The sequence below is a fragment of the Cheilinus undulatus genome, linkage group 9 (genome assembly GCF_018320785.1).
Source record: "Cheilinus undulatus linkage group 9, ASM1832078v1, whole genome shotgun sequence".
In the NCBI taxonomy this organism is placed as follows: domain Eukaryota; kingdom Metazoa; phylum Chordata; class Actinopteri; order Labriformes; family Labridae; genus Cheilinus; species Cheilinus undulatus.
The window spans coordinates 41,605,390-41,617,882 of record NC_054873.1 but is presented as its reverse complement, the minus strand read 5'-3'; the positions used below and the strand labels follow the sequence as shown (position 1 = coordinate 41,617,882).

General features: G+C 40.9%; 1 protein-coding gene across 1 annotated transcript; it reads left to right on the top strand.

The window, feature by feature from the left end:
• LOC121515112 (myosin heavy chain, fast skeletal muscle-like) lies at window positions 1-10,234 on the top strand. Its single transcript, XM_041795716.1, has 39 exons — window positions 1-207; window positions 295-435; window positions 534-690; window positions 768-795; window positions 885-996; window positions 1,095-1,187; window positions 1,278-1,341; window positions 1,422-1,520; window positions 1,613-1,716; window positions 1,832-1,970; window positions 2,116-2,234; window positions 2,486-2,635; window positions 2,728-2,898; window positions 3,009-3,292; window positions 3,434-3,524; window positions 3,620-3,707; window positions 3,833-3,950; window positions 4,032-4,155; window positions 4,446-4,582; window positions 4,658-4,913; window positions 4,995-5,237; window positions 5,326-5,502; window positions 5,583-5,728; window positions 5,822-5,912; window positions 5,999-6,388; window positions 6,491-6,617; window positions 6,708-6,826; window positions 6,913-7,109; window positions 7,384-7,567; window positions 7,668-7,833; window positions 7,959-8,083; window positions 8,191-8,499; window positions 8,588-8,791; window positions 8,879-9,004; window positions 9,120-9,290; window positions 9,381-9,485; window positions 9,587-9,682; window positions 10,000-10,131; window positions 10,217-10,234. The coding sequence occupies exons 1-39, from the start codon at window positions 1-3 to the stop codon at window positions 10,232-10,234; spliced, it is 5,808 nt and encodes a 1,935-aa protein (XP_041651650.1).
• Window positions 10,235-12,493: the final 2,259 nt, after the last annotated feature.

Genomic DNA, 12,493 nt, shown 5'->3' with positions numbered 1-12,493 from the left:
ATGAGTACCGACGCCGAGATGGCCGTTTATGGCAAGGCTGCCATTTACCTCAGGAAGCCTGAGAAGGAGAGGATTGAGGCTCAAAGCAAACCCTTTGATGCCAAAGCTGCCTGCTATGTGGCTGATGCCAAGGAGCTGTACCTCAAGGGCACAATCATCAAGAAAGATGGTGGCAAAGTCACTGTTAAAGTCTTGGATACTGAGGAGGTTGGTATCAGCAAGTCAAAGTGAACTTCTTCAATGTTCTCATTGTGTGACTGAGTCCTCATTGTGATAAATGTTCCCTTCCAGGAGAGGACAGTCAAGGAAGATGACGTCTCTCCTATGAACCCTCCCAAGTTCGACAAAATTGAGGACATGGCCATGATGACCCATCTCAATGAAGCCTCTGTGCTTTATAACCTCAAAGAGCGTTATGCCGCATGGATGATCTACGTAAGAAAATAGCACCATGAAAAACAAGAACATTTTGAAGATGATTTGATGTGTAGAACATGTTGAGGTAACTGTTCAATCTCTTTGACTGCTTCCAGACCTACTCCGGCTTGTTCTGTGCAACTGTGAACCCCTACAAGTGGCTCCCAGTGTACGACGCTGAGGTTGTGAGTGCCTACAGAGGCAAGAAGCGTATGGAGGCTCCCCCCCACATCTTCTCCGTCTCTGACAACGCTTATCAGTTCATGCTTACTGGTAAGACATAACCATAATGTAATTTGTCAAGATGTCTAGTTTCATATTAATTACACTTTTTTTAATTATTTCAACAGATAGGGAGAACCAGTCTGTCTTGATCACGTAAGATTAACTTTTCTTTTAAAAATTATAGTCTTGTCTAAATCTTGTCTTATCTTGAACAAGCTCTTACAAGTCTTTTCTATACCTAGTGGAGAATCTGGTGCTGGAAAGACTGTGAACACCAAGCGTGTCATCCAGTACTTCGCAACAATCTCAGTTGGTGGAGGTGGAGACAAGAAGAAGGAGACAGGAAAGATGGGGGTCAGTATATGTGAAATCAACACAGTTCAGAGTTCTTCAATCAGTTTCTAGTGGAAGTACATTATTTTTCTTTAACTATCTCTATATCTGCATCACAGGGTTCCCTTGAGGATCAGATTATTGCTGCTAATCCTCTACTGGAGGCCTATGGTAATGCCAAGACTGTGAGAAATGACAACTCCTCTCGTTTCGTAAGTACTGAAGAATTTCTTCAAATGTGTTAGGTCTCTTCACACGTTGCCAGTGATCATTGAGGTTAAAACTACCTTTTTTCCCAATAGGGTAAATTCATCAGAATTCATTTCGGCACAACTGGCAAACTGGCTAGTGCTGATATTGAGACATGTAAGTAACACACCTTTTAGTACTTAAGTTGACTACAATGAAAAATTGGCAAGGATATGACTTATGAAAAACATTTGCAGATCTGCTGGAGAAGTCTAGAGTGACATTCCAGCTTCCTGATGAGAGAGGCTACCACATCTTCTACCAGATGATGACCAACCACAAACCTGAGCTGATTGGTAAACACACTAACTTGTTGCTTATTTTTAAACCTCATTACAGTTGTCTTTTAGAACAATGTATTTAACCTTTATTCCTGTTTGATTTCTAGAAATGTCTCTCATCACAACCAACCCCTATGACTTCCCCATGTGCAGCATGGGTCAGATCACTGTGGCCAGCATTGATGACAAAGTTGAGCTGGAAGCCACTGATGTGAGTAATATTCCCTTCAAAATGTTTCAATTTGATAATCATGCATTAAATACAACTTCAGAGCACATATTCACTATGTGATTATCTTCTCTTTGTACACATTTTCTAAATATAGAACGCCATTGATATCCTGGGCTTCAGCGGTGAGGAGAAGATGAGCATCTACAAGATGACTGGTGCTGTACTCCACCATGGTAACATGAAGTTCAAGCAGAAGCAGCGTGAAGAGCAGGCTGAGCCTGATGGCACAGAGGGTAAGTTCTTATGTCAACACAAAATTACAGCTAGAGAACAACAATAGTAACCTTTTCTATTTGGCTGGTTTGTCTTTTACAAATCCAGCGATGTCCAGAACCACAGGCTGTATCTATTTACCTATAAACACTTAACAATTGACAGATGCTGACAAGGTTGCTTACCTGCTGGGTCTGAACTCTGCTGATATGCTTAAGGCTCTGTGCTATCCCAGAGTGAAGGTCGGAAATGAGTTTGTCACCAAGGGACAGACCGTGCCTCAGGTAAACATGAAAAAAAAAAGAAAAAAAAACACTATATCATGTGTTTTTATCATTTATGTTCAATGTAAGATATAAAGTAAAATGATTTAAATGTGAAAGTATTCCATTTATCATTGATTTTAATGGTTCAATACATAGGACAAATGCACGATGCTGTACCTGTTGAGCACAACCTGAGATAAAGTTGTTTTCTTTTGATGTTTGGTGTCAAAAATTCCTCCCTGACTATATTGAAATATTTTTCTCTTCAGGTGCTGAACGCTGTGACTGCCCTGGCCAAGTCTATCTATGAGAGGATGTTCTTGTGGATGGTCGTTCGTATCAACCAGATGTTGGACACCAAACAGCCAAGGCAGTTCTTCATTGGTGTGCTGGATATTGCTGGCTTTGAGATCTTTGATGTAAGAGTCATACTCAACGATGCAGTCTGTGACAAACACAATCCCCCTTTTCTGACTGTAAAAATTCACGCTGTTTTTCTTTTTCCCTACAGTTCAACACCTTGGAGCAGCTTTGCATCAACTTCACCAATGAGAAACTGCAACAGTTCTTCAACCACCACATGTTTGTCCTGGAGCAGGAGGAGTACAAGAAGGAGGGTATTATCTGGGAGTTCATTGACTTTGGTATGGACTTGGCTGCCTGCATTGAGCTGATTGAGAAGGTACTGACAATATTTTGAGATACAACAAATTATTCAGTGTAAAACTCAATGCAAATGTATGGACTCTGTGTCAACACAAATGACATAACATATCTGTCTGTCCTCTAAAGCCCATGGGTATCTTCTCCATCCTTGAAGAGGAGTGCATGTTCCCCAAGGCTACAGACACTTCCTTCAAGAACAAGCTGTACGACCAGCATCTTGGCAAATGCAAAGCATTTGAGAAGCCCAAGCCTGCAAAGGGCAAGGTTGAGGCCCACTTCTCCCTGGTGCACTATGCCGGTACTGTGGACTACAACATCGCCGGCTGGCTGGACAAGAACAAGGACCCACTGAATGACTCTGTTATTCAGCTGTACCAGAAGTCCTCAGTCAAACTGCTGGCTACTCTGTATCCCCCTGTTGTTGAGGGTATGATGTGAACCATACTAATAAATGACATATCTATGTGCATATACATATACAATGTGTTTGCATACATATTGTGTCAATTAATATGTGTTAATTAATTATGTGTCTCCATCTAACAAAACTTCCTTCGTTATGCATCAACAGAGACTGGTGGTGGCAAGAAGGGAGGCAAGAAGAAGGGTGGTTCCATGCAGACTGTGTCCTCCCAGTTTAGGGTAACACTTCACATTGCAAAAATAAAATCATTACTTTGTTTAAAATGAAATAACTGTTAACACCTTTAACGAAAAGCTACATTTTGGATCTACAGGAGAACTTGGGCAAGCTGATGACCAACTTGAGGAGCACCCATCCTCACTTTGTGCGTTGCCTGATTCCCAATGAGTCTAAGACTCCAGGTACATAGACAACATAATCTCACAAGACTGTTTAAGAACTGGTTTGGCCTTGCTGGTGTCCTTTATCTGCATGCTGCTCATACAAAAAATGGACATATGTGGAAATAAGATTTGCCTCTTTACAGGTCTCATGGAGAACTTCCTGGTCATCCACCAGCTCAGGTGTAACGGTGTGCTGGAGGGTATCAGAATCTGCAGAAAAGGTTTCCCCAGCAGAATCCTCTATGGTGACTTCAAGCAGAGGTAACATTTGATATGTTAGTGTCAATAATGTAGAGGAATGAAGGACATTCCTTATGCTGAAAATGATCTCTCTCATAAAAGATACAAGGTGCTGAATGCCAGTGTCATCCCTGAGGGCCAGTTCATTGATAACAAGAAGGCTTCAGAGAAGCTGCTTGGATCAATTGATGTTGATCACGACCAGTACAGATTTGGACACACCAAGGTAAACTGTTTTCACCCCTTTTTTTACTTGTGTATCCTACCATAGAGGTTGAGATGATAAGTCCAGTTTGTATTTCTCCTTTGGAATACTAGTACATATAATCTCAAAAGAGCATAATAAAGAACAGTTAAGAAGTGTTCTTTATATGTGTCTAGTAAGAAGTAATTCATTGAATAAATTCAGATTTGATTTCTTATACTAGATCAAGCATGACAACATACACTTTAAATGAGTGTCCTGGTCTAAATAATCTGAAGCATTTACCTAAAATACATATTTTATTTGTCTAGGTGTTCTTCAAGGCTGGTCTTCTGGGTACCCTTGAGGAGATGAGAGATGAAAAACTTGCAACTCTGGTCACCATGACTCAGGCTATGTGCCGTGGATACCTCATGAGAAAGGAGTTTGTGAAGATGATGGAGAGGAGGCAAGTTGAAAACATGGATGATTAAAATTCTGAATTAAAAAAAAAAAATCCTTAACAGAAAATTCTTGTTCACAGGGAAGCCATCTACACCATCCAGTACAATGTCCGCTCATTCATGAATGTCAAACACTGGCCATGGATGAAGGTTTACTACAAGATCAAGCCCCTGCTGAAGAGTGCTGAGACTGAGAAGGAGCTGCAGCAGATGAAGGAGAACTATGAGAAGATGCAGTCTGACCTGGCTGCTGCCCTCGCCAAGAAAAAGGAGCTGGAGGAGAAGATGGTGTCCCTTCTGCAGGAGAAGAACGATCTGCAGCTGCAAGTTGCATCTGTAAGTGTACACTTGACTTTTATCCATCTGTGGTCCATATAATGTGGATCTACTAACAGCTGTTTTTACGACACAAAATAGGAAGCAGAGAATCTGTCAGATGCTGAAGAGAGATGCGAGGGACTTATCAAGAGCAAGATTCAGCTGGAGGCCAAACTCAAAGAGACAACTGAGAGACTGGAGGATGAAGAGGAAATCAATGCTGAGCTCACTGCCAAGAAGAGAAAACTTGAGGATGAATGCTCTGAGCTCAAGAAGGATATTGATGACCTGGAGCTTACCTTGGCCAAAGTGGAGAAGGAGAAACATGCCACTGAGAACAAGGTTTGAAACTAATCGTTAATGTTGTAGATCAAATCAATTTATGCCTAGATATTACCACATTATAACAACATTATGCTTGCTAATTTAGGTGAAGAACCTGACTGAGGAGATGGCCTCTCAGGATGAGAGCATTGCTAAGCTGACCAAGGAAAAGAAAGCCCTCCAGGAGGCTCATCAGCAGACCCTTGATGATCTGCAGGCTGAGGAAGACAAGGTCAACACCCTGACCAAGGCCAAGACCAAGCTTGAGCAGCAAGTGGATGATGTAAGTAAAAAAAGTCGCTCAGATTGCCAAATTAACATGGCTGTTGAACCTTGTCATTAAAAACTCCAATCATTGTTCAGCTTGAGGGCTCACTGGAGCAAGAGAAGAAGCTGCGTATGGACCTGGAGAGAGCCAAGAGAAAGCTGGAGGGTGATCTGAAACTGGCCCAGGAATCCATCATGGATCTTGAGAATGACAAGCAGCAGTCTGATGAGAAAATCAAGAAGTAACATTATTTTTGTATTTAAGCAAAAATCATAGAAAATAACTTTGGACAACATGAACTCTTACCATCAAAATTTCTCTGTGATTCTCACAGGAAGGACTTTGAAATCAGCCAGCTCCTCAGCAAGATTGAGGATGAGCAGTCACTGGGTGCTCAGCTTCAGAAGAAGATCAAGGAGCTCCAGGTGAATTATTGTGTTACATAGAAAATGATGCATGAATGTATGTTGAGTGAAAGTTAACCAGAAAACAATGCACCTACATTCACCAGGCCCGCATTGAGGAACTGGAAGAGGAGATTGAGGCTGAGCGTGCTGCTCGTGCCAAGGTTGAGAAGCAGAGAGCTGACCTCTCCAGAGAACTTGAGGAGATCAGTGAGAGGCTGGAGGAGGCCGGTGGTGCTACTGCTGCTCAGATTGAGATGAACAAGAAGCGTGAGGCTGAGTTCCAGAAGCTCCGTCGTGATCTTGAGGAGTCTACCCTGCAGCATGAAGCCACTGCTGCTGCTCTGCGCAAGAAGCAGGCTGACAGCGTTGCTGAGCTGGGTGAGCAGATCGACAACCTCCAGCGTGTCAAGCAGAAGCTTGAGAAGGAAAAGAGTGAATACAAGATGGAGATTGATGACCTCTCCAGCAACATGGAAGCTGTCGCTAAAGCAAAGGTACACAGTGCTTTCACAGTCAAATCCATCCTATATATGATCAGTAAACAAGATCATCGATATCCCTCATCAAATCTGACAATCTCTCTTTTTTTTCATTAGGGAAATCTTGAGAAGATGTGCCGTACTCTTGAGGACCAACTTAGTGAACTGAAGACCAAGAATGATGAAAACGTCCGTCAAATCAATGACTTGGGTGCACAGAAAGCCCGTCTCCTGACAGAAAATGGTATTTCAAAATGATCAGTGACTGATCTGAGTCTTTTTATACTGTAAAGTAGAACACAAAACTAATGTTTCATGACATCTTTCTCACAAGGTGAGTTCGGCCGTCAAATTGAGGAGAAGGAAGCCCTTGTCTCCCAGCTGACCAGAGGCAAACAGGCCTTCACACAGCAGGTTGAGGAGCTGAAGAGACAGATTGAAGAGGAGGTTAAGGTAAGAAAACTTTTAAATTGTACTGATGTGGTTTTTTTGTGGATCATTTCAACATTTCTCACACAGATCACTATTTCCCACAACAGGCCAAGAATGCTCTTGCCCATGCAGTGCAATCAGCCCGCCATGACTGTGATCTGCTGAGGGAGCAGTTTGAGGAGGAGCAGGAGGCAAAGGCTGAGCTGCAGCGTGGCATGTCCAAGGCCAACAGTGAGGTGGCTCAGTGGAGAAGCAAGTATGAAACTGATGCCATCCAGCGTACTGAGGAGCTTGAGGAGGCCAAGTGAGTAATTTTTCAAGTTTTACAATAAAAGAAACAGAAAGTGAGATCAATAGACATAAAGCAATACAGCGTACCTCAAATGACAATAGTACTGTCCGTACCAACACCTTGATTACCCCAAATTATCTAAACATTGTGTTAACATTTTTTAAGAATCTTTTTGGGTTGCAATACCTTCTTAATAAAATCTGGACTCAAAGATCTGCTTTAATGTGTGGAACATTATGTGAATGTCATAGTTATCACTAACACCAATCCTCATCTCTACAAACAGGAAAAAGCTTGCCCAGCGCCTCCAGGAGGCTGAGGAACAGATTGAGGCTGTCAATTCCAAGTGCGCCTCTCTGGAGAAGACCAAACAGAGACTCCAGAGTGAGGTGGAGGACCTCATGATTGATGTGGAGAGAGCTAATGGCCTGGCTGCCAACCTTGACAAGAAGCAGAGGAACTTTGATAAGGTATTGTTTACTTCTGTCACATCTATACAAACAAAAAAAAAATGCTCATTTGATGTTTATGTGAATTGAACAATAATAAAACAAATGAACTGCATTACAGGTGCTGGCAGAGTGGAAACAGAAGTACGAGGAGGGTCAGGCCGAGCTTGAGGGAGCCCAGAAGGAGGCCCGTTCTCTCAGCACTGAGCTGTTCAAGATGAAGAACTCATACGAGGAAGCTCTGGATCAGCTGGAGACCATGAAGCGTGAAAACAAGAACCTGCAGCGTGAGTTACAACACACTACAGAGACATTGTGTCACTGAAGTGTTTTTCTTAAAATGCATTTCCCGCTGACTTTACATCTTGATGTTTAACAAAACTGATTACAAAATTCATGCATTTCTCTGCAGAGGAGATCTCAGATCTGACTGAACAGATTGGTGAGACTGGCAAGAGCATCCATGAGCTGGAGAAGGCCAAGAAGCAGGTGGAGACTGAGAAGTCTGAGATCCAGACAGCTCTCGAAGAGGCTGAGGTACATTTTTTCCCAAGTGATATTCTGAAAGAAAAGTCTACAGCATAGATAAACACTTTACAAAATATGGAGGTAGAAATTTAAATATTATTCTCTGCTGTCATTAGGGAACCCTGGAGCATGAGGAGTCTAAGATCCTGCGTGTCCAGCTGGAGCTCAACCAGATCAAGGGTGAGGTGGACAGGAAGCTGGCAGAGAAAGATGAGGAGATGGAGCAGATCAAGAGGAACAGCCAGAGGGTGATTGACTCCATGCAGAGCACTCTGGACTCTGAGGTCAGGAGCAGGAACGATGCCCTGAGAGTCAAGAAGAAGATGGAGGGTGATCTGAATGAGATGGAGATTCAGCTGAGCCACGCCAATCGCCAGGCTGCTGAGTCCCAGAAGCAGCTGAGAAATGTGCAGGCACAGCTGAAGGTATAGTAGGAACTACTGTTTGTTCAAAGATTATACTTTAATTATATTTTTGCATTATGAAAATAAATGGTTTAATTTTTTTCACAAGGACGCACAACTGCATCTTGATGATGCCGTGAGAGCTCAGGATGACCTCAAGGAACAGGCTGCTATGGTTGATCGCAGGAATGGTCTCATGGTGGCTGAAATTGAGGAACTCAGAGCTGCTCTGGAACAGACAGAGAGAAGCCGCAAGGTTGCTGAGCAGGAGCTGGTGGACGCAAGTGAGCGTGTTGGACTTCTGCACTCACAGGTATTTTTTGTTTTCTGATCTGCCAACTTCTTCAACAATCTTCACATTTATGCCAGAGTAATGACAAACCTCAATCTCATGTTTCAGAACACAAGTCTGTTGAACACCAAGAAGAAGCTTGAGGCTGATCTGGTCCAGATTCAGAGTGAAGTCGACGACACTGTTCAGGAAGCAAGAAATGCAGAGGAGAAGGCCAAGAAGGCCATCACTGATGTACGTGTTTGAACTCAACTCATACTTAATCTTTTCCCTCATTAATGTATCACATACATGCATTGTTATTTCTCTCTCTTACATGTTTCTGATTATTATTGACTGTTATCCTCAGGCTGCTATGATGGCTGAGGAGCTGAAGAAGGAGCAGGATACCAGCGCTCACCTGGAGAGAATGAAGAAGAACCTTGAGGTTGCTGTCAAGGACCTGCAGCATCGCCTGGATGAGGCTGAAAACCTGGCCATGAAGGGTGGCAAGAAGCAGCTTCAGAAACTTGAGTCTAGGGTAAGCAAACAAGTCATGTCAACAATCTGGAAAAGTGATTGAATACTTTGAAATTAATTAATGCATTTAATATTCTACTGTTTTCTAAAGGTGCGTGAGCTGGAGACAGAGGTTGAGGCTGAGCAGAGACGTGGAGCTGATGCTGTTAAGGGTGTCCGCAAGTATGAGAGGAGAGTGAAGGAGCTCACCTATCAGGTAATGTCAATATTTATAATAGGTCACTTGGAATATCAAAATCAGTATAATAGAACTTTAAAATTGTATATATATAAAAATGAAAATATCTTTTATCATAGACTGAGGAGGACAAGAAGAATGTTGCCAGGCTTCAGGATCTGGTTGACAAGTTGCAGCTCAAGGTGAAGGCCTACAAGAGGCAGGCCGAGGAAGCGGTAAGGACATATTAGTTAGCATCAATCCACAGAAAAAATGGCACTGATGTGTTTAAAATTAAGTTTATATACTTTATGTTTTGATAAAAAACTTATTGATAAAATATTAGATAAACTTAAACTGATATGCATTTATTGTAAAGCAAAACTGAATTTGTGAATTAGTATTTATTTTAACATTGTATTGATAAATGAGAAACAACACTATCACAAGCATGAAAAGTGAATCTGATTAACTTAGCAAGAAAGAAGTCATTTATTTAAAACTTTAATGAAAACGATTTCAATACCTTTAAACAATTTATTTGGTATTTCAGGAGGAGCAGGCCAATGCCCATCTGTCCAAGCTGAGAAAGAGCCAGCATGAGCTTGAGGAGGCTGAGGAGCGTGCTGACATTGCAGAGTCCCAGGTTAACAAACTCAGAGCTAAGAGCCGCGACACTGGCAAGGTAAATCCAATATAAGAAAAAAATAATAAGGAATCACAGTCATGTAAAGTTAACTGATACTAACTATTTTTGTTTGTGTCTTTAGAGCAAAGATGCTGAGTAAAGCACACTGAACGGTCATCTTTTCTCATCATACAATATGGTGTGAAACGTGAAATAAAAGTACATTTTTACTGCAACTGCTTGTCTGCCTGATCTCTCCAGCCTGCTTCCCCTAGATGAAACTGCCAAGATTGGGAATATTTTCTTCCTAGAAATCCAACCTTTATATTAAAATACATATACTTCACAGCTACCTTATCCTCATTCACACCACATATCAGAGTAAAATGCTTGGCTGCAAGAGTCTGTTGATTCTCATTCAGTTATTTCTTTCTTAAACTACTAAGAAATGATTAAGCTGACCTTTTGTTGCTTTTCTTATACCATAAGCATAATAACTTGGTCTGCAATATCAGAGTGTTACTCCACATGCCCAGATGCATACTTCAACTGAAAAGCCATTATAATAAGGCACTGGAAATCATGCTAAAATGCAAGGCATCCGCAATTCTAATAAGGGATGTAATAGGTTGCAGACACATACTTACCTTTTACAGCCATCACAATGCAACTGATCATCATCATAGTTTGACTAATGGATTTTAACACATACCAAAGACAAATATACCTTATAAAACAGACCTGAGTCTGTTTTATCCCTACAAAACAAGTCAGGTTTCGAACCCCTTTTTCAGATTGCACCTTCTTACTCAAAACTCTTTTCTGTTAATCCAAAATGATTCTGAACCGGATAATTGAGTGAGGCTAACTAACATAATGAATCACCTAATTCATTTGACCTAATTCCCATGCAAAGGTCAGAGTGGTTGCCCATGGGTCAGGTCCAGTTACACAACACTAATTTTACACTCTGATAGTGACACCTGCATTAAATGCAAAATAAGCAGCACCTTGTTCACAGTGTGTCCACAGAGTCAAAATTTTGATGTTTTTATTTTAGAGTAATCTAAAGAGGGTGTACGCTTTAAAATATTTTCTATTAAGAATTCAAGAGTATCATAATTATCTTCAAATGGTCAATTATACCTTGTATTTTTGCTCTAAAAAACTAAATGTAGGCTGATCTAATTTTAAGCTTTCACTACAGTGCAAAACAGGTACTTCTAGATTGTGGTACAACTAGTTTTAGGCAGCATAAGTTAAAAAAAAGACCTATTGTCAGGGTTTTCTTTCCCCTGTGTCTAAATTCACAAGTAAAGCCCATCTTTTGTACTATAATAAGAAAAATTACTGTCATTTTCTTTTCTTTGCTGTCACATTTTTGTCTTACTATCAGTACAAACATAACTGCATTGTTAATGTAATGGGTTAGAAATTGAAGATGCAGTCTTAAGTTGAATAAAAGAGGTCTTGAAAAAGTCTTTAAAAAGTGTTAAACTTAAATGTCAGATTTCTGTTCATACCCTTGTTTAATTTCTGATTGTCAACATGCTCACTTTACACATGCACACTATGGTTTTGTCACAGACTGGCTGTTAATAAATGTACTTCATGATGATTGTATAAAACATTACACTAAATTATTACATGCAGAATAAGTTGCACTGAGGGTTTAATTTATCAAAAGTAACACGGTTTATTTGAGCTAACAATATTAAAATTGTCACAGTATAAATAATTATGGAACATTATGAGACGGAGTTGTTTTAGAGCCAATGATACTCCAGGTGAAACCAAGTAACTACAGTACTGCCTGAGGTGCACACTGTCACTCCGCCCAGTGGTTTACTCAAGAAAGTAATTCAGAGTATTTGCTTCATGTGTCGTAATGTTACATAATTATACGTTATCATTTCATAGCGTGGTGAATGTGCAGGTCACAACTTGTCCAGGATAGCGTTTTGGAGTTGTTGCATTGTGTATTTGATGAGTTTGATGAGGGAAAGCCGGAAATACCATATGTCTCCATAGCGTTGGCAGAGCAGCTCACATCTCAGCCCCGACGATCGAAAAATAGCTTGCACCAACAACTAAAGGTAACGAACCTATTACTAAGACTATAGGAATTATGGCAATGGCCAAATTTGCCAAAATGTTGAAGTATCCCTTTAACAAATGAAAGTAGGCAGGCAAATTCCAATTTTTTTCTGCCTTCACAAACAAAATATACCACCAGCAAAGCTATGTCCTTATCTCTCCCCGTAAAACTTTACATAAACCTTACATGAGGGATGAAAATGAATCTTTTTCATTTCTACATCATTCCTGAAAAAGGTAGCAATATCTAATATCCCGAGGCAATATAAGAAAAAAAAAGAGCACTGGTTCAAAACTGGGGTTTAGTAGAAAAAGTATTTGC